This window comes from Macaca nemestrina, chromosome 14, assembly GCF_043159975.1.
Source record: "Macaca nemestrina isolate mMacNem1 chromosome 14, mMacNem.hap1, whole genome shotgun sequence".
In the NCBI taxonomy this organism is placed as follows: Eukaryota; Metazoa; Chordata; class Mammalia; order Primates; family Cercopithecidae; genus Macaca; species Macaca nemestrina.
The window spans coordinates 110603529-110625408 of NC_092138.1; the positions used below are offsets into that span (position 1 = coordinate 110603529).

The window sequence follows — 21880 nt, forward strand, 5'->3', positions numbered from 1 at the left end:
ATTCCATCTCTGCACTAACAGTGGACTAGGGGCAGGGCTGGATTTTCGGAGGCAGTGTGCAGCTCCCAATAACGTGTTCCGTGGGTCCTCTGTGAGCCTAGTTTCCTGGTGGGTACCAAGGGGAGCGCGTCGGAACCGTACGCTCCTTTGAGTGAGGGGAATCTGGGAGGACCCAAGGCAGGGGAAACAGGGCCGAGCGGGAAAGCCCTTGAATTGGGGGCGAGACCAGGCCAGGCCTGCTGGACGGGTCGCACGTCTCCTTGGTGACGGGACGCTTGGCCCGGAAGTGGGCGGTGCTTCTGGCGGGGCGGGGCATCTCTGTGACGCTAGGGGCTGGGCCTCGATGGCGAAGCCCAAGCAGCTCCCGGGGGGGTTTGAACTGGCCAATGGGCGAGCTGCCGACCGGGTGTCGGAAAAGGAGGCGGAAGCCGGGAGGAGCCGCCGCCAGAGCCAGACTGCATCCGCCGCGGCGTCTCCATGGCACGACCCTGGCCTCCGACTTCAACGACTTCATAAGGCGGCGTTTCTGGGCTCAGCCGTGTCGCTCCTGGTGAGAGGCCGCCGGCAGGCGGGATCCAGCGCGCTCCGGGGCACCGCGGGCGAGACCGTCGCCTTCGTACCCCCGGCGCTGTCGGCCCCGCGGGGCCGTCGGGTCCTGCGTTCCCCGCCGCGTCGCGCTCGTCCCCCTCCTGTCAGAACCTGGGCCCCCGCCACGCCCACCGGCACGGGACCTCTCCTCCTCCCGCTAACGGGCGGCCGGCCGCCTCCTTCCTCTCCTGGCTACCGCGGGGCTCTGCCCCTCTTCTGCCGCCTGCGGGCAGGGCTTCACCTTTCTCTCTATGGGCAGAAACCGGTATCCTCCTGCCTGCTGGTGGGTGGCCGTCTCTTCTCTCCGCCGACAGAGGCTGTCCCTCGCTCTGCTGCCCGCCGGCGGCCTCGCCCCGACTGCCTCGTCCTCTCCGCGGGCCTCCACACGGCAGTCACTTGCCGGCCCTCCGTAGGCAGCGCTGTCCCCCGGGCACCGTCTCCGGGTCGCCAGGGCCCTCGCCCGCGGGGGTCCCGCCCGCCCCCTCCCAGCCCGATGTCTAACCTGCTTAGAACTCGGTTGTTCGGTTTTCCCTCGCGGCAGGGCGCCCGGGCTCCGCGCCTCCCTCTTTCAAACACTATTGGTCCTCTCGGGCACCTGTTCTTCCGGGAACGCCCCTTCTCCTAGGAGACAGTTGTCCGACCCCGCCCCAGCATCCCCGCTGCTCCCTGCGCGGTTCCGGCCCTCTGGGGCCCACTTGGGGCCCACTTGGGGCCGAGCGGTTCTCACTTGCCCTCTCCGCACGTCCGCCGGCGCCTCAGGTTTCCCCCGGTAGCCACCGGCCGTCCTCCGCGTGGGGCCCGGGCGCGGTGGTACTTTTCCCTGGCCGTTCTGCCCCGTCCCCTCCCCTTCCTCCCCTCTGCCCCCAGGTCGCTCAGCCTCTCCTATCTCCCCCTACTTTGGCAGGACAGTTGCTGTGCGACTTGGACAGTAGAGGAGCGCCTCCCAAGTTTTCATCCAACTGCCAACCCCAAAGCTTCCACCCTTCTCCCCTCAGAGAGGACGTTTGATGCCGGGCCCCTTGAGAGGCTCATTGACAAGCCCGCCCCTCTGGGTCCCCCTGAGCAGAGCCTGCTGACCCAATTGCCCACCTTTGCGGCTTTGATGCCTAGCCATGTCTGCCTCATCCTCAGGCGGCTCCCCCAGGTACTGCCGATGTGGGAGGCGCCTGCGCCCGAGGGCAGGGAAAGGTGGCCAGGGGTCCCCCAGGGCAGGCTCGCCTGAGGCTTCCAGCTTCCTCATTGTGTTTGCTGAAAGTCTGGACCAAAACATTTAAAAATCATTTTTAAAGGGAAGGGGGAACGAAATGTATACACAATCTCAGCTCTACCTCCCTGGCTCCTTCCCTCCCCAAATGTCACAGCTTCCTGGAAGCAAACAGGGTCACTCTTGTTGTCTTCATAGAGTACTAGGTTCAGAGCCTTTTTGAAGGGAGTTGAGGTGTAAATAACATGTCGGAGGTGGATGTGGCAGTTAGCAAGATGATGGAATCCAGGTGGTTTGACAGGAAACCCACTGAGAGATTTCCCAAAACTGTTGGCTTTATGTGAACAATGTTCTGAATGATGAGGGAAAAAAGCCTGTCTTCTCAGTTTTGGTATTCCTTGGCTAAAGGATCAGTAGAGCGCTCTCTCTGTCTCTCTCTCTGTATATATATACATATTCCCTCTTTTTTTTTTTTTTTTTTTGAGACAAGAGTCTCGCTCTGTCGCCCAGGCTGGAGTGCAGTGGCTGGATCTCAGTTCACTGCAAGCTCCGCCTCCCAGGTTTATGCCATTCTCCTGCCTCAGCCTCCCGAGTAGCTGGGACTACAGGCGCCCGCCACCTCGCCCGGCTAGTTTTTTTTTTTTTTTTTTTTTTTTTTTTTTTTTTTTTTTTTTTGAGACGGAGTCTCACGCTGTTGCCCAGGCTGGAGTGCAGTGGCGCGATCTCGGCTCACTGCAAGCTCTGCCTCCCGGGTTCCCGCCATTCTCCTGCCTCAGCCTCCTGAGTAGCTGAGACTACAGGCGCCCGCCACCGCGCCCGGCTAATTTTTTGTATTTTTTTTTAGTAGAGACGGGGTTTCACTGTGGTCTCGATCTCCTGACCTTGTGATCCGCCCACCTCGGCCTCCCAAAGTGCTGGGATTACAGGCTTGAGCCACCGCGCCCGGCCAACCGGCTAGTTTTTTTGTATTTTTTAGTAGAGACGGGGTTTCACCGTGTTAGCGAGGATGGTCTCGATCTCCTGACCTGGAGATCCGCCCGTCTCGGCCTCCCAAAGTACTGGGATTACAGGCTTGAGCCACCACGCCTGGCCATTGCCTCTTTTTAAAATCAGGATGTAATACACATACAGCAAAACGCATACTACAGTGCTCAAGTATTTTTTCCTTGCATTTTGATATTGCATTATTTTCCTCAAGTACTTGTAGAGAGGGCAGGATGATAATTTGGGACCGCCCCGTCTCTGCCCCACCCTCCCCGCCACCCCCTGGTTGCTCAGCCTCTCTGATCTCTCCCCACTTTGGGGGCCAGGTGCGGTGGCTCATGCCTGTGCAATCCTAGCACTTTGAGAGGCCGAGGTGGGCGAATCACCTGAAGTCAGGAGTTCAAGACCAGCCTGACCAACATGGTGAAACCCTGTCTCTACTAGAAATATAAAAAATTTGCTGGGCATGGTGGCACACGCCTGTAATCCCAGCTACTTAGGAGGCTGGGGCAGGAGAACTGGAGAATTGCTTGAACCTGGGAGGCGGAGCTTGCAGTGAGCAAAGATTGGGCCACCGCACTCCATCCTGGGCGACAGAGTGAGACTCCATCTCAAAACAAAAACAAAAACAAAAAGGGCAGTGAGATGGATCAGATGGTAATTCCAAGTCCTGGAGTTCTTGGATGTACTGCTGAAAGATTTTTGGAGCAAATTAAACTTTTAAACTTTTGCTCTCTCTGTTTTTTTTTTTTTTTTTTTCTGTCTTTGCAGATCTGGTGATGGGGCTGTACAGTATATGTGTAAGCAATGTGAATTACACATGGCATTAAAAAAAAAATCCCCTGCTGCTTAGGAGCTTAAAGGATGGGAAGTGGAATATTTTGGGAAACAGATGCTTTTTTATTCTCTTAGGGGACTATTTGAGCCTTAATTTGATGAGTGTGCGTTACAGTGACTTCTCGTGCCTGAGCCTAATGCTTTTTGAAAAAAATTCTTTTTCTTTTTTGTTGTTGTTTTGAAACAGGATCTCCCTCTGCCACCTAGGCTGGAGTGCAGTGGCGCGGTCGTGGCTTACTGCAGCTTCCACCTCCCAGGCTTAAGTGATTCTCCCACCTCAGCCTCCCAAGTAGCTGGGACTATAGACACGTGCCACCACGCCCAGCTAATTTTTGTATGTTTTGTAGAGATGGGGTCTTGCCATGTTGCCCAGGCTGGTCTCAAACTCCTGGGCTCAAGCAATCTGCCTGCCTTGGCCTCCAAAAGTGTTGGAATTACAGGCATGAGCCGTGGCTTGTGGCCACTAATGCTCTATTTTTGTCATTCACTCACTCCATCTTTCTCCAGGGCCGCTTCTGCTCCAGGTACTGTCCTGGGTGCTTCTACCCTCAGCCAAACCAGCACCTTGGCTGTGTTCATGTGCTGCTTGCTTTTTGTCATCTGACAGGCTGTCAGCCTGGCTTTTCAGTAAGGGTCATAATACATGTGATGTGACGATATGTTACAAGTCCAGCTTGCAAATGCCCGTCACCCTATTTCCATCCCACTGCTGGGCTCTCATGCACATCTGGTGCTCATCTCAGGGGAGTCAAGGAATTCCACGCTGGTTTTCCTAGCCTTGAACATGTTAGCTACCATAGTCAGTGTACAATTTCATGAAATCTAAAACATAAGAGAGCCCTAGTTTTCTGCTTACAATCTGGTTCTTGTGCCTGGGTGCAGGTTTCCATCGTGTGGGAAGAACGGAGTAACGAGTCTCACGCAGAAAAAGGTCTTGAGAGCACCTTGTGGCGCACCCAGTGTAACTGTAACGGTAGGTGATGCACTCACGTAGCAGCCCTCTTTGGTCACCCTGCTAAAAATGCTTCTGCACACCATTTCCAGGAGATGCCTTACCCTGCTGGGCACCATCGTCGCCCAGTTGCTCTGCTAGGTGCTGTTATGCATAGCCTGCTGATTTTTAATTACGATCATTTTTGTCTGTGGTAAGGCTGCCGGGTGTGAGGAAATTGTCTTAGACGTATTCTTCCAGCCAAATCCTAAAATCTTGAGATTTTTAAAATAAAGAAAGGAAAAGAAAAAGACGAGAAAAAAAAAGTTTAAAGAATGGGGGGAAGGATAAGAGCTGGTGGTGGTTGAGGGGTTTGTAGCTGCGGTTCTGCCTTGCTCATGTTTTCTTTAGAATCTAGACAACCTTCTCATCCTTAGGATTTCCTCCAGCTTTCTGTTTTCATGGTCTTTGGTCTGCCTGCTGTCTGATTTATTCTGCACCCTGAGCATTTTGTGTGTTTCCCACGCCAATCTGCATGCCCACTTGAGATCACTGTGTAGAAGGATCCACCTGCTTTCCGCTGTGCTTCACTAAATCCAAGGAGGAGCTGTGCATTCCAGCAGGTTTAGAGGAGATCCAGCCCTGAGGACCCTGGGGCCTGCGTCTGGGATCTGTTCTAGAACGAGTGGGTCTTGCAGACCCTCTCTTGAGTGGACCAGAATCTCCCTGGTGGTCTTCTGCTGGAATCTCTGCAGGAACCTGCTGAATGATACTCCCGCCTTGCTGCCTGCCTGCATGCCAGTAGTTGGTAGCTGTCCTGCTCGCTTGCTGGCTAGGCTTTTTGGTGGCCCCCAGAGGCTGTGAGCTCCGTTTTTATGCCCAGTTTACTCATCCACAGATCAACCATTTTTGTGTTGTCCTCCCCCACCTGCCAGAAGCCAACCATGAAGGACCGCTCTTCAACTCCCCCCTTACATGTTCACGTGGATGAGAACACCCCTGTCCACGTCCACATAAAAAAACTCCCGAAACCATCAGCGACCAGCAGCCAGGTAGGAGCATGCCAGTGGGGTGAGGTAGCAGCTGTGGATCTGGGTGATCCTGCTAAGCCCAGCCTCCTCGCACTGTGACTCCAAAGGTTTGGGAGACAAACACACTCTTTCGGAGGCCGGTTTCCTGGTTAGAAGGTAGGCAGGCCTGTCATCCAGGAGCAGCAGCAGTAACATTAGTCAGAAGAGGAACTCTGCCAGTTGGAGAGGGATGTCACTAGCATGGCACCATGGCCAGCTGGGTGTGGAAGTGACCCTGGATTTGTCCCTTTCCACAGAAATCTCACAAGCGAGGAATGAAAGGGGACACTGTGAATGTGCGGCGGAGTGTCCGGGTGAAAACCAAGGTACCTTGGATGCCCCCTGGAAAATCATCTGCCCGGCCCGTGGGATGCAAGTGGGAGGTAGGCTCACCCTTGCCCAGGCTTTTCTTCTCGGACTGCTCAGATCCTAGCAGGCCTCAGCCTCGGTATGATTCAGGGTCAGCTGTAGCTACTGGAATGTCCTAGCAGACCCCATTTACTGAGGGCCTTGCTAAACCCTGAAACTGTGTGAATAATCTTCTTGAGTTCTTATGACACTGCTGTGTGGGAAGTCCTGCGGTCCCAGTGCAGAGATGAGGAACCAGGCCTCAGAGAGCAGTGATTTTCCCAGAGTCACAGAGAAGGTAGCAGAGCTGGAGTTAAGATTCTTTCTAGAGGCAGTGCTCTTAGCCTCTCTGCTTTGCATGTGAGGAGCCACATCACATGTCATGTCTTGTCTTGTCTTTTCTTTTCTTTCTTTCTTTCTTTTTTTTTTTCGAGACAGAGCCTTGCTCTGTTGCCGAGGCTGGAATGCAGTGGCATGATCTTGGCTCACTGCAACCTCCGCCTCCCAGGTTCAAGTGATTCTCCTGCCTCAGCCTCCCGAGTAGCTGGGACTACAGGCACCCACCACCACGCCCGGCTAATTTTTTTTTTTTTTTTTGAGACGGAGTCTCGCTCTGTCACCCAGGCTGGAGTGCAGTGGCCGGATCTCAGCTCACTGCAAGCTCCGCCTCCCAGGTTCACGCCATTCTCCTGCCTCAGCCTCCCGAGTAGCTGGGACTATAGGCGCCCGCCACCTCGCCCGGCTAGTTTTTTGTATTTTTTAGTAGAGACGGGGTTTCACCATGTTAGCCAGGATGGTCTCGATCTCCTGACCTCGTGATCCGCCCGTCTCGGCCTCCCAAAGTGCTGGGATTACAGGCGTGAGCCACCGCGCCTGGCCTGATTTTTTTTTTTGTAGTAGAGACAGGTTTTCACTGTGTTAGCCAGGATGGTCTCGATCTCCTGACCTCATGATCTGCCTGCCTCAGCCTCCCAAAGTGCTGGGATTACAAGTACAGGGATTTTTTGTAGATTTTTTGCTATAGCGTCATTTGTAACAGAAAAATTGGAAGCAACCTAAATGTCCATCAGGAGAGTGTTGGTTAAATTATAATACATCCGACTGGGTGTGGTGGGCTCACGCCTGTAATCCCAACACTTTTAGGAGGCCCAGGAGGGAGGATCGCTTGGGCCCAGGAGTTTTGAGATCAGCCTGGGCAACATAGTGAGATCCTATCTCTACAAAAAATAAAAAAATTAGTTGGGCGTGGTGGCATGCACTTATAGTTCCAGCTACTCAGAAGGCTGAGGTGGGAGGATCACTTAACTGGAGGTTAAGGCTCCAGTGAGCCATGATCATGCCACTGCATAGCCTGTGTGACACAGTGAGACCCTGTCTCAAACAAAAGAGAAATATGATACATCCATACAATGGAATACCATGCAGCCGTGCAAAGACTGAGGTAGAGGCTGGTTGCCGTGGCTTATACCTGTGATCTCAGCACTTTGGGAGGCCAGGGCAGGAGGATCACTTGAGCCTAGGAGTTCAAGACCAGCCTGGGCAACACGACGAGATTCTGCCTCTACAAAAGATAAAAAATTAGCTGAGTGTGGTGGCACGCACCTGTAGTCCTCCTAGTTACTTGGGGTGGGGAGGCTGAGACTTCAGTATGCTGTGATTATGCCACTGCACTGCAGCCTGGGTTACAGAACAGGACCCTGTCTCAGGAACAAAAAGATTGAGACAGGTATTTATGCATGATAATGAAGCATGGAGATGCACAACATATAACATTTGGCCGGCCTTATTTGTGAAGAAAAGGGGCGTCTGTGTCCATGTATAAACACATATATTTATATGTACAGAACGTTTTCTGGGAGAATATGCAAGTAGTGGTAAGCAGTGATTGCCTCTGAGGTATGGCAAGGTTTAATACTTTGTTTTTATTTATTTATTTACTTTTTGAGACAGAGTCTCATTTTGTCACCCAGGCTGGAGTGCAGTGGCGCGATCTCTACCTCCTGGGTACAAGCGATTCTCCTGCCTCAGCCTCCTGAGTTGTTGGGATTACAGGCATGCATCACCACACCTGGCTAATTTTTGTATTTTTAGTAGAGACAGGGTTTTGCTATGTTGGCCAGGCTGGTCTCGAACTCCTGACCTCAAGTAACCCGCCCACCTTAGCCTCCCAGAGTGCTGGGATTACAGGCGTGAGCCACCACCACGCACAGCCAAAAATGCCTTCTTTTTTTTTTTTGAGACAGAGCCTTGCTCTGTCTTCCAGTCTGGTGTGCAGTGGCATGAACTCGGCTCACTGCAACCTCTACTTCCCAGGTTCAAGCGATTCTTCTGCCTCAGCCTCCTGAGTAACTGGGACTACAGGTGTGCGCCACCATGCCCAGCTAATTTTTCTTTTCTCTTTTTTTTTTTTTTTCTGAGACAGAGTCTCGCTTTGTCGCCCAGGCTGGAGTGCAGTGGTGTGATCTCGGTTCACTACAAGCTCCATCTCCCAGGTTCACGCCATTCTCCTGCCTCAGCCTTCTGAGTAGCTGGGACTACAGGTGCCCGCCACCACACCAGGCTAATTTTTTGTATTTTTAGTAGAGATGGGGTTTCACCATGTTAGCCAGGATGGTCTCGATCTCCTGACCCGGTGATCCGCCTGCCTCGGCCTCCCAAAGTGCTGGGATTACAGGCGTGAGCCATTGTGCCCGGCCCAAAAATGCCTTTTAAAAAAGTAAAAAGCCTTGGTAGTTTTTGTTTTTCTGTTTTTGTTTTTTTGAGACAGAGTCTTGTTCTGTTGCCCAGGCTAGAGTGCAGTGACATGATCTTGGCTCACTGCAACCTCCATCTCCCGGGTTCAAGTGATTCTCCTGCCTCAGCCTCCTGAGTTAGCTGGGACTCAGGCATGCACTACCACACCCAGCTAGTTTTTGTATTTTTTGTAGAGATGGGGTTTCACCATGTTTGCCAGGCTGGTCTTGAACTCCTGATGTCAAGTGATCTGCTCGCCTTGGCCTCCTAAAGTGCTGGGATTATAGGCGTGAACCACTGTGCCTGGCCTCCTTGGTAGTTTTCAAAGTACACATCACAGAGATGCTGCTATGAAAAATTTTCCTGTTGACATGGATTGCTAGGGGTAATAATCCCCTCTGGAAAGCATAATGCCACTTCCAGCCCCAAATCCTAGAGATGGAAGGTCCCAGAGAGGTGGCCTGCCCAGGTTCTCTCGGCAGCTGAAACAGTAGCTGTCTTTTCTGCTTTCATTCTTGGGTCTGTCTGCCCCTTTCTATTTTCAAGTGGCTTCCTGTGACCCTGAGAGGCCCTAACTCAACCCTGTCCATCATGGACGGAAGGTGAACAGCCCCTGGAGGTGGAAGTTTGGGGAAGATACGGAAATGAAGACCAAAAGCTGCTGTATGCATGTGGGGTTCTTGTTTGATATCTTACAACTCCTGGAATATAAGATCATCTTTGGAAGAAAGAAGGTCTAGGTTTTTTTCTTGCCTCTGTTACTAAAAGTGATCAGCCGGGCGTGGTGGCTCACATTTGTAATCCCAGCACTGTGGGAGGCCAAGGCAGGCAAATCATGAGGTCAAGAGACTGAGACCATCCTGGCCAACATGGTGAAACCCCATCTCAACTAAAAATACAAAAAGTAGCTGGGCATGGTGGCATGTGCCTGTAGTCCCAGCCACTTGGGAGGCTGAGGCAGGAGAACTGCTTGAACTCTTTAGGCAGAGGTTACACTGAGCTGAGATTGCGCCACTGCACTCCAGCCTGGCAACAGAGCGAGACTCCATCTCAAAAAAAAAAAAAAAGTTCTACTCAAATCTGGCTGCTGTTAAGTTTCAAAAACTTCTTGTTGAAAAGTACAGGCCCGGGAGCAATGGCTCACTCCTGTAATCCCAGCACTTTGGGAGGCCGAGGCAGGCAGATCACCTGAGGTCAGGAGTTCGAGACCAGCCTAGCCAACATGGCGAAACCCCGTCTCTACTAAAAATACAAAATTTACCCTCGCGTGGTGGTCAGCGCCACTAATCCCAGCTGCACAGAAGGCTGAGGCAGGAGAATCGCTTGAGCCTATGAGGCGGAGGTTGCAGGGAGCCAGGATCACGCCCCTGCACTGTAGCCTGGGCAACAAAGTGAGTCTCCATCTCAAAAAAAAAAAAAAAAAAAAAAGGAAAAATGAAAAGGGGATGGGCCGGGCCTGGTGTCTCACGCCTGTAATCCCAGCACTTTGGGAGGCTGAGGCAGGCGGTTCACCTGAGCTCAGGAGTTGGAGACCAGCTTAGACAATGTGATGAACCATACGTCTACCAAAAATACAAAAAATGAGTCTGGTGTGGTGGTGTGCGCCTGTGGTCCCAGCTACTTGGGAGGCTGAGGTGTAAGGATCGCTTGATCCTGGGAGGCGGAGGTTGCAGTGAACCAAAATTGTGCTACTGCACTCCAGGCTGGTTGACAGAGTGAGACCCCATCTCAAAAAAAAAAAAAAAATGGAAAAGTGCAGGGACGTACACCCATCAGAAGTGTATTGCTCCATGAATTTTCACAAACTGAAGTTACCTGTGTAATGATCACCCAGCATCCTAGAAGCTGCCCCTGGCTTTTATCTATGTCACTGCCTCCCAATCACAAGGAGTAACTAGTCACACTGTCTCCTATATATGTATTTTTTGTCATTTTAAAAAATAGTCATGTATCAATTAACAATGGGGATGGCCGGGCGCGGTGGCTCAAGCCTGTAATCCCAGCACTTTGGGAGGCCGAGACGGGCGGATCACAAGGTCAGGAGATCGAGACCATCCTGGCTAACACAGCGAAACCCCGTCTCTACTAAAAACACAAAAAATTAGCCGGGCGAGGTGGCGGCGCCTGTAAACTCCCAGCTACTCGGGAGGCTGAGGCAGGAGAATGGCGGGAACCCGGGAGGCGGAGCTTGCAGTGAGCTGAGATCCGGCCACTGCACTCCAGCCTGGGCGACAGAGCGAGAGTCCTTCTAAAAAAAAAAAAAAAAAAAAACAATGGGGATATATTCTGAGAAACGTGTTGTTAGGCACTTTCATCATTGTGCAAACATCATAGAGTGTACTTACACAAACTGAGATTGCTAGAGCCTGCTCCACACCTGGGCTGTGTGGTGTAGCCTATTGCTCCTAGGCTGCAGACCTCTGCAGCATGATGCCATACAGAATACTGTAGGCAACTGTAACACAATGGTAAGTATTTACATATTGAAACATAGTAAATATAGAAAAGGTACGGTAAAAATACAGTGTTTTGGGACCACTGTCATATACGGTAAAAATACGGTATTTTGGGATCACTGTCATATATGCGTCCATTGCTGACTGAAATGTTACGTGGCACATCACTGTTTATACATTTTCCTATTTTTGTCCTTTTAAGTATTAAAAGTAACTTCTTTTCTTCTAAAAGCAATATATATATATAGCTGGATGTGGTGGCTCATACCTGAAATCCCAGCACTTTGGGAGGCCGAGGTGGGCTTATCAGGCGTTCAAGACCAGCCTGGCCAACATGGTGAAACCCAACCTCTACTAAAAATACAAAAATTATCTGGGTATGGTGGTGGGTACCTGTAATCCCAGCCACTTGGGAGGCTGAGGCAGGAGAATCGCTTGATGAACCCAGGAGGCAGAGTTTGCAGTGAGCCAAGATTGTGCCATTGCACTCTAGCCTGGGCAACAAGAGCAAAACTCTGTCTCCAAAAAAAAAAAAAAAGCAAAAAAAAAAAAGCAATATATGGCCAGGCACGGTGGCTCACTCCTGTAATCCCAGCACTTTGAGAGACTGAAACAGGCAGATCACTTGAGGTCAGGAGTTCGAGAACAGCCTGGCCAACATGGTGAAACCCCATCTCTACTAAAAATACAAAAATCAGCCGGGCATGGTGGAAGGCACCTGCAATCCCAGCTAGTCGGGAGGCTGAGGCAGGAGAATCGCTTGAACCTGGGAGGCGGAGGTTGCAGTGAGCCGAGATCGCATCACTGTACTCCAGCCTAGGTGATGGAGTGAGACCCTGTCTCAAAAAAAAAAAAAAAAAGTGTTTACAGCTTTGCATAAAGTTTCCTGAAGCATACATGCATTTAAAAATATTTTTAAAAATATTTAAAAAGCTGGGACTACAGGTGCCTGCTACCATGCGCAGCTCGGGCGTCATCCGCCCGCCTCAGCCTCCCAAAGTGCTGGGATTACAGGTGTGCACTGTGCCTGGCCCCTAAAATATTTTTTTAATTATTTTTATTTTTATTTTTTTCTTGAGATGGAGTCTCGCTCTGTTGCCAGGCTGGAGTGCAGTGGTGCAATCTTGGCTCACTGCAACCTCCGCCTCCCAGGTTCAAGCGATTCTCCTGCCTCAGCCTTCCAAGTAGCTGGGATTACAGGTGCGCGCCGCCACGCCCAGCTAATTTTTGTATTTTTAGTAGAGATGGGGTTTCACCATGTTGGCCAGGATGGTCTCGATCTCTTGACCTCCTGATCCACCCGCCTCGGCCTCCCAAAGCTAAAATATTTTTTTATACTGACGTATTTAAAAAAGTATTTTCCAGGTATTGTACCATGTGCATTTATAATATTTTTCTATATCATCAAAATAACAATGATTACTCCTAAGAGCATTTCTTGATATCATACAATATCTGGTCCTTTTTCAAATTTACCCACTTGTTTCTAAAATACCTTTTCAGCAGATTAATGTACCTTTGTAACTAATCCACTATCAGGTATTCATATTCATTTAAAAGACTTTTGACATATTTCATTTCTATTCTAGGTATAAAAAAAAGTATTGCCCTAAACTTTTGCCAACTTTGGGTATTAATATTTTTGCTGATTTGTTATATCATTTCTTTATTAGTCTTGTCATTGTTAGAGACAGGGTTTCTCTCTGTCACCCAGGCTGGCATGCAGTGGTGCTATCATAGCTCACTGCAGTCTTGAACTCCTGGACTCAAGGAATCCCCTGCCTCAGCCTCCTGAGTAGTTGGGACCACAGGCATGCACCACTACACCCACCTGATTTTTTTTTTTTGAGATGGAGTTTCGTTCTTGTTGCCCAGGTTGGAGTGCAATGGCGCGATCTCGGTTCACTGCAACCTCCACCTCCCGGTTTCAAGCGATTCTCCAGCCTCAGCCTCCTGAGTAGCTGAGATTACAGGCATGCACCACCATGTCTGGCTAATTTTGTATTTTAGTAGAGACGGGGTTTCACCATGTTGGTCAGGCTGGTCTCGAACTCCTGACCTCTGGTCATCCACCCGCCTTGGCCTCCCAAAGCGCTGGGATTGCAGGTGTGAGCCACTGTGCCCAGCGCCAGCTAATGTTTTTTACTTTTGTAGAGACAAGTTCTCGCTATGTTGCTGAGGCTGGTTTTGGCTTCCCGCCTTGGCCTACCAAAATACTGACTTTACAGGATATCCAGCCTATGTTCTTTATTTTAAACATAACATTGTAACCCAAACTTTTAATTTTGATGTTGGGAATTCTCCAACACCATCATTTAAACATGGATAGGTAATGTTCCATCACGAGGGTTCAGAGTATGGTTCTTCCTGGGGCCCCCAAGTTAGCTGTTACAGCTTTTCCCGTCTAATCAGTAAATAAGCCTCCAGTGGTGGAACTCATGGTCAAGGTTCTGCCCTCTGAGTTCATTTGTTTCTCCCTCTTCTACATCAGAATCCACCTCATTGCCTGGAGATCACGCCACCATCTTCAGAAAAGCTGGTCTCAGTGATGCGGTTAAGTGACCTCTCTACAGAAGATGATGACTCAGGTCACTGTAAAATGAACCGTTATGATAAGAAGATTGATAGTCTAATGAATGCGGTTGGTTGTCTCAAGTCTGAGGTGAGGGAGGTAGGGGGCTGGGATAGCTAGTACCCTGAGGATGTGCAGGAGCACCCAGGTGGATTTCCTGCCTGGTCCCTCAGCCTGCCTCTGCAGGCCTTCTGATCTCCTCTGCAGGGTTGTCCTGGGCTTCAGGTGCCTGCCCGGGGAGGTAGCTGGGGCAGCATGGGATCCCATCCCACCAACAAGGGCCCTCTCTATTGAGCATGTAGCTGTCCTGGTGCTCTACATGGGTGGTCTGATCTGACTTTTTTTTTTTTTTTTTTTTTTTTTTGAGACGGAGTCTTGCTCTGCCGCCCAGGCTGGGGTGCAGTGGCCGGATCTCAGCTCACTGCAAGCTCCGCCTCCCAGGTTTACGCCATTCTCCTGCCTCAGCCTCCCGAGTAGCTGGGACTACAGGCGCCCGCCACCTCACCCGGCTACTTTTTTGTATTTTTTAGTAGAGAGGGGTTTCACCGTGTTAGCCAGGATGGTCTCGATCTCCTGACCTCGTGATCCGCCCGTCTCGGCCTCCCAAAATGCTGGGATTACAGGCTTGAGCCACCGCGCCCGGCCTGATCTGACTTTTTAAAACAGCATGTGAAGCCAGTGGTGGTTTTGTCTTCATTATAGAGATGAAACACCTGGGAAACTAGGGCCTATGCCTTCCACTTTATATAAAGTTTAACAAAAACAGGCTGGGCGTGGTGGCTCACGCCTGTAATCCCAGCACTTTGGGTGGCTGAGGCAGGTGGATCACCTGAGGTCAGGAATTCAAGACCAGCCTGACCAACATGGTGAAACCCCATCTCTACTAAAAATACAAACAAAAGTTAGCGGGCATGGTGGCGTGTTCCTGTAATCTCAGCTACTCAGGAGGCTGAGGTGGTAGAATCGCTCGAACCCAGAAGCCAGATTGCAGTGAGCCAAGACGCACAATTGCACTTAACCTGGGCAACAGAGACTCTGTCTCAAAAAAAAAAAAAAAAAAAAAAAAATTAACAAAAACAAAGCCCCAAAGAGGCCAAGGAAGTGTGTCCTCAGTTGCTGTGCTGTCTCTTGGGGTGGGATGTGGCAATGAAATTGGAAATAGAACCTGGAAGTCCAAGGTCCCCAACTAGGAAGTTGGCAGAGTTGTCATTAAAATCCAGGCCTTGGGCTTGGATTGCTGTCTCAACATATGTCTTCACTGCTAACACAACCTGTGTCTTTCATCCTCCACCCGGTACTTGAGGTCCAGAAAACCTGGAGAACCTAGGGCAGGCTGCCTGGCAATAGGCCCTTCTTGGCCGGGTGCGGTGGCTCACGCCTATAATCCCAGTACTTTGGAAGACTGAGGAGGGCAGATCACTTGAGGTTAGGAGTTCAAGACCAGCCTGGCCAACGTGGTGAAACCCGTCTCTACTAAAAATACAGAAATTTGCTGGGCATGTTGGCACACGCCAGTAATCTTAGCTACTTGGGAGGCTAAGGCACGAGAATCTGTTGAACCTGGGAGGCGGAGGTTGCAGTGAGCTGAGATCGTGCCACTGCACTCCAGCCTGGATGACAGAGCGAGACCCTATCTCAAAAGAAAAAACAAAAAAGCCCGTCTTCCCCTATAACTCAAAGTGCAGGAGCCTTGTTGTGATGTCTCTCCTCCTATGGTGTGCCAGCCAAACCACGGTTTGCAACCTGGCTTCGTTCCCAACCCACAAGTCACTGGGGCTCTCTCTACTGAGCTTCCTCGTCTACAAAAAGAGAATCAGCATTGCAGCCACTTTGAGGCATTTCCATTGAGGGCATTTGGAAGCTATGGAAAGGATTTATTTTAGTTAATTTATTTAGCCAGGCGCGGTGGCTCACACCTGTAATCCCAGCCCTTTGGGAGGCCAAGGCAGGTGAATCCCAGGAGAGTCAGTCTTCATGTCAGTTAACTGAGATTGCACCCATAAGGCCCTGGCACGCAGCCTGTGTAGTTCTCAATTGGAGGGCCCCTTATTTAATTAATTAATTAATTAATTAATTTAATTTATTTTTGAGAGGGAGTCTCGCTCTTGTCGCCCAGGCTGGAGTGCAGTGGGCACGATCTCGGCTCACTGCAACCTCTGGCTCCCAGGTTCAGGTGATTCCATCCTGCCTCAGCTTCCAGAGTAGCTGGGATCATAGGCACGCGCCACCACATCTGGCTAATTTTTAGTAGAGACAGGGTTTCACCATGTTGCTCGGGCTGGTCTTGAACTCCTGACCTCAAGTGATCCACCCACCTTGGCCTCCCAAAGTGCTGGGATTACAGGCGTGAGCTACCATGCCCGGCCAGGGCCTTATTTTCGTCCAGTGCATTAAGCTTAGCAATGTGGCATAGAGGAAGGACCTCCCCTCAGTGGCTCCTGCCTGGGTCCCCCTGCACAGGTCAAAATGCAGAAGGGTGAGCGCCAGATGGCCAAAAGGTTCCTGGAGGAGCGAAAGGAAGAGCTGGAGGAGGTGGCCCATGAACTGGCCGAGACTGAACATGAGAACACGGTGCTGAGGCACAACATCGAGCGCATGAAGGAGGAGAAGGACTACACCATGTAAGGCGGCGCCTGCCCTGCCCCCGCTGATCTATTCCTCCCTGCTAGGCTGCCCTGAGCGCTGGGCAATAATGGAAAGCAACGGAGGGGGTGGGCATAGGCACTGTGCCTGTGCCCTGGAGCCTGTTCAACAGTCACACAGTTAATTACAGTTAATTACCTGATTGTGCTTATGATTTGTACTATGAGGGAAAGGGAGGACCCTGTGGATTGCGGTGTGGGGCTGGGTAGCAGGGAACTCTTTCTGGAACGAGTGATATTTAAGGGGCGTCCTGCAGGATGGTTAAGTGTTCGGCAGGTGGGTGCTGGGGAAGAAAGCACGCTACTCAGTGGGAACTTCTTAGGCGAAGGCCCCAAGGTGGGAAGGTATTTGTAGCTGAGAAATGGAAAGCAGGCCAGAGTGGGTGGGCAGAGGATCAGGGGGCCACACAGGTTGGCAGGGGGTCAGCTCTCAGCAGCCACTTGGAGGCATTTCCATTGAGGGCATTTGGAAGCCATGGAAAGGATTTATTTTAGTTAGTTATTTAGCCAGGCGCGGTGGCTCACGCCTGTAATCCCAGCCCTTTGGGAGGCCAAGGCAGGTGAATCACGAGGTCAGGAGTTCAAGACCAGCCTGGCCAACATGGCGAAACCCCGTCTCTACTAAAATTACAAAAAATTAGCTGGGCTTGGTGGCGGGTGCCTATAATCCTAGCTACTCGGGAGGCTGAGGCAGGAGAATTGCTTGATCCTGGGAGGTGTCTCAAAATTTTTGAGATGGAGTCTCACTCTGTCATCCAGGCTAGAGTGCAGTGGTGTGATCTTGGCTCACTGCAGTCTCCACCTCCTTGACTAAAGCAATCCTCCTGCCTCAGCCTCCCAAGTAGCTGGAATTACAGGTGCCCACTACCATGCCTGGCTAACTTTTGTATTTTTAGTAGAGATGGGGTTTCACCTGTTGGCCAGGCGGCTATCTATAACACCTGATCTCAAGTGAACTGCCCACCTCGGCTTCCCAAAGTGCTGGGATTACAGGCGTTAGCCACTGTACCCAGCCTACAGCCACAGAAAGGTTTTAAAAGCAGGGAGGTGGCCTGACTAGCTTTTTTTTTTTTTTTTTTTTTTTGAGACGGAGTCTCACCCTGTTGCCCAGGCTGGAGTGCAGTGGCGCGATCTCGGCTCACTGCAAGCTCCGCCTCCTGGGTTCACGCCATTCTCCTGCCTCAGCCTCCTGAGTAGCTAGGACTACAGGCGCCCGCCACCGCGCCCGGCTAATTTTTTGTATTTTTAGTAGAGACGGGGTTTCACTGTGGTCTCGATCTCCTGACCTTGTGATCTGCCCGCCTCGGCCTCCCAAAGTGCTGGGATTACAGGCTTGAGCCACCGCGCCCGGCCGGCCTGACTAGCTTTGGCTCCAGTGTAGAGAAGAGGTAGAAGGGCTCAAAAGCATATCTGAAGATGGTGGGTAGGAGGCGTGACACTGGTGGCTGTTTGAGAGAAAGAAGGCCACAGGTAGTTAATGTCTCCTGGTGTGGAGGCCCTGGTCTGGTGCCTAGGCAGATGTAACTTCTGGCCCTGCTCCTTTCTGAAGGCCACCCAGGCCAGAAGGGCTGTCCCTGCCCCCTCCCCCACTTTTCCCTGACCAGAGGTGAGCCCCCTAGGGCATTGTGAGGCAAGCCTTGGAGCTCTGGGCATGCGGGGGCCTGGGAGGGCTCACAGAGCCCTGTCTTTCTGGCCCCAGACTTCAGAAGAAACACCTACAACAGGAGAAGGAGTGCCTCATGTCCAAGCTGGTGGAGGCCGAAATGGATGGGGCTGCGGCTGCCAAGCAGGTCATGGCCTTGAAGGATACCATCGGGAAGCTGAAAACGGTAGGTGGCAGGTGGGAGGACCCCAGCCATGGAACTGGCCCAGGGAGGGGGCAGCTGCAGGCTGGGCAGGGTCTTTACGCGTCATCAGGCAGACTTTATGACATCTTTAGGCTGGGGGAGGGCATGCTTAACTAGGCCTCCACCAACCACTCTCACTTCCCAGTCCTTGACCCTTGAAGATGACCTCTGGTCACCAGGGCCTCTAAGGAGACCTCATCATGGGTCACCTGGGATCACAGTGAGTCAAGGCATGTGGTTGATTCCTGCAAGTATCAGCCACCAGGTCTTGTCATCCTGCTTTGCTTCCTCCAGGAAGTCTGCCCTGACTGTGCTCACCTGCACTGAGCCCTCCCACCCCTTTCTCCACCTTTGCTCGGAGCAGGCTTAGCTCCTGCTTGTCCCTTTAGGTCCACCGCCTCCAGGAAGCCTGCCCTTGATCACCTTGGCACCGTACACAGCCTGTTTCTCCTTGTCTGGGCTTTCTGGCACCCAGCCCTCTTGAGTGCCCATGGGGCCTGCTTCTTCCCTTCTTCCCCTGCATCTGTAAGACTGCCTGCTTGTCTTCCAGGAGAAACAAATGACCTGCACGGACATCAACACCCTGACAAGGCAGAAGGAACTTCTCCTGCAGAAGCTGAGCACATTTGAGGAGACCAACCGCACCCTCCGAGACCTCCTGAGGGAACAGCACTGCAAAGAGGTGAGCTTGGGGTCCAGCTCTGTCCCTCCAGTCCCGCATGCCCGTCCTCTAAGCCTTTCTCTTTGTCTGTAAAAAGAAAGTAAGATTGGTGCCCAACCTGAGAGGGCCTTAGAGAGATGTAATGAAATCATTCACATGAAGTGCTCAGCCCCCAGTAGACAAGTACCGTCTTAGATGGTGTTGAATCCGAGCCAGGAAGCACTGGAATGACCTTGAAAGTCAGGAGAGGGGCAGTGGGGAGTCAGGGAGGGGTTCAGCCCAGGGCAAAGGAAAGAGAGTTCTAGACTTGAGCTTTTTATTCGGTAGGAGAATGATTAATGGCTGGCAGACACACATTGTGTGGTCTCATTTTGTTTTCTTAAAATATGTTCTCTGAGGCTGGGCATGGTGGATTACTTGAGGTCAGGAGTTTGAGAACAGCCTGGCCAACATGGTGAAACTCCGTCTCTACTAAAAAAAAACAAAAATTAGCCAGGTATGGTGGCATGTGCCTGTAATCCCAGCTACTTCGTAGGTTGAGGCAGGAGAATTGCTTGAACCCGGGAGGCGGAGGTTGCAGTGAGCTGAGATCGTGCCACTGCACTCCAGCCTGGGTGACAGAATGAGATTCCATCATGGGAAAAAAAAAAAATTAGCCAGCCAGGTGTGGTGGTGGGCGCCAGTAATCTCAGCTACTCGGGAGGCTGAAGCAGGAGAATTGCTTGAACCCAGGAGGCAGAGGTTGCAGTGAGCTGAGATTGAGCCACTCCACTCCAGCCTGGGTGACAGAGCGAGACGCCATCTCAAAAAAGAACGTTGTCTGGGCTGGGTGCAGTGGCTCATGCCTGTAATCCCAGCACTTTGGGAGACCAAGGCAGGCGGATCACCTGAGGTCAGGAGTTCGAGACCTGCCTGGCCAACGTGGTGAAACCTCATCTCTACTTGAAAAATACAAAAATGAGCCTGGCGTGGTGACAGACGCCTGTAATCCCAGCTACTCAGGAGGCTTAGGCCACAGAATTGCTTGAACCCACGATGTGGAGGTCGCAGTGAGCTGAGATTGTGCCATTGTAATCCAGTCTGCGGGACAAGAGCGAGACTTTTCTTTAAAAAAAAAAAAAAGTTGTCTGAACATTATATGTTAGCAAATACAGTCGACCCTCTGTATCTATGGGTTCCACATTCGTGGATTCAGCCAATTTGGATTGAAGATATTTGAAAAAAATTACATATTTACTGAACTCCTATAGACTGTTTTTCTTGATATCATTCCCTGAATCATATAACAACTATTTACATAGCGTTTACCTTGTATGAGGTATTATAAATAATCTAGAGATGATTTAAAGTATACGGGAGGAGGTACATAGGTATATACAAATACTGTGCCATTTTATATCAGGGATTAGAGCATCTTTGGATTTTGGTATCCACAGAATGTTCTAGAACCAGTCCTCCATGAATACCAAGGGATGACTGTATTTCTTTTCTTATTTTGATTGTCAAATAAAAATTAATGATGTACAACATGTTTTGACATGTACACAATGTAGAATGGCTAAATCAAGGTAATCAACATATGCATTGCCTCACATACTAAGATATTTGTGGTGAAAACACTTAAAATGTTCTCTTAGCAATTTTCAAGTATATGGATCAGTAACTATAGTCACCATGTTGAACAATTTCTCCTTGTCTAACTGAAATCTTACATCCTTTGACCAATATTTCCCCAATGCCCCCCAATTCCATCTCTGGCAACCAGCATTTTCTGCTTCTGTGAATTCGACTTCTTTTTTTTTTCTTTTTTGAGATGCAGTCTTGCTTTGTCACCCAGGCTGGAGTGCAGTGGCACGATCTTGGTTCACTGCAACCTCCACCTCCCGGGTTCAAGTGATTCTCCTGCTTCGGCCTCCCAAGTAGCTGGGACTACAGGCGTGCACCACCATGCCTGGCTAATTTTTGTATTTTTAGTAGAGACGGGGTTTTTTTTTGTTTTTTTTTTTTTTTTTTTTTTTTGAGACGGAGTCTCGCTCTGTCGCCCAGGCTGGAGTGCAGTGGCCGGGTCTCAGCTCACTGCAAGCTCCGCCTCCCGGGTTCACGCCATTCTCCTGCCTCAGCCTCCGGAGTAGCTGGGACTACAGGCGCCCGCCACCTCGCCCGGCTAGTTTTTTGTATTTTTAGTAGAGACGGGGTTTCACCATGTTAGCCAGGATGGTCTCGATCTCCTGACCTTGTGATCCGCCCGTCTCGGCCTCCCAAAGTGCTGGGATTACAGGCTTGAGCCACCGCGCCCGGCCTGAGACGGGGTTTTGCCATGTTGGCCAGGCTGGTCTCGATCTCTTGACCTTGTCATTCGCCCGCCTCAGCCTCCCAAAGTGCTAGGATTACAGGTGTGAGCTACCGCGCCCGGCCAAGTTCGACTTCTTTAAGTTCCACATACAAATGAAGTCATGTGGTCTTTCTGTGCCTGGTTTATTTCACTGAGTATAATGTCCTCTAGTTTTTTTGTATGTTGTGAAAGGATTTCCTATTTGAAGACTCAGTAGTATTCCATTGTGTATCTCTACTGTGTTTTCTTCATTCATCTGTTGATGGACACTTAGGTTGATTCCGTATCTTGGTGAATAATATATTAGCAAATATTTCAGAAAAGACTGACAGTATAAACGGTTGTCTTCCTGTTTGGTTCAAAGCAAAGAGATGACAATAGTCTCAAAATGCCAGTACTAATGAAATGGTGACATTTTTCTTATTTTTGCTTTTTTTTTTTTTTTTTTGAGAACGAGTTTTGCTCTTGTTGCCCAGGCTGGAGTGCAATGGTGTAATCTTGGCTCACTGCAACCTCCACTAACTGGGTTCAAGTGATCTTCCTGTCTCAACCTCCCTAGTAGCTGGGATTACAGGTGCATGCCACCACACCCAGCTACTTTTTGTAGTTTTAGTAGAGACGGCGTTTCATCATATTGGTCAGGCTGGTCTTGAACTCCTGACCTCAGGTGATCCA

The 21880-nt window shown here is 50.7% G+C and overlaps 1 protein-coding gene across 1 annotated transcript in view; it reads left to right on the forward strand.

Moving 5' to 3' along the window:
- The first annotated feature begins 386 nt into the window (after window positions 1-386).
- The window catches only part of LOC105463984 (outer dense fiber of sperm tails 2), a 46510-nt gene continuing 25016 nt past the window's right edge, over window positions 387-21880 (forward strand). The window contains 8 exon segments of the mRNA XM_071078413.1: window positions 387-550; window positions 4496-4586; window positions 5480-5596; window positions 5872-5997; window positions 13643-13813; window positions 16184-16344; window positions 18065-18194; window positions 18763-18894. Coding sequence (XP_070934514.1) covers window positions 387-550; window positions 4496-4586; window positions 5480-5596; window positions 5872-5997; window positions 13643-13813; window positions 16184-16344; window positions 18065-18194; window positions 18763-18894 — 1092 coding nt within the window.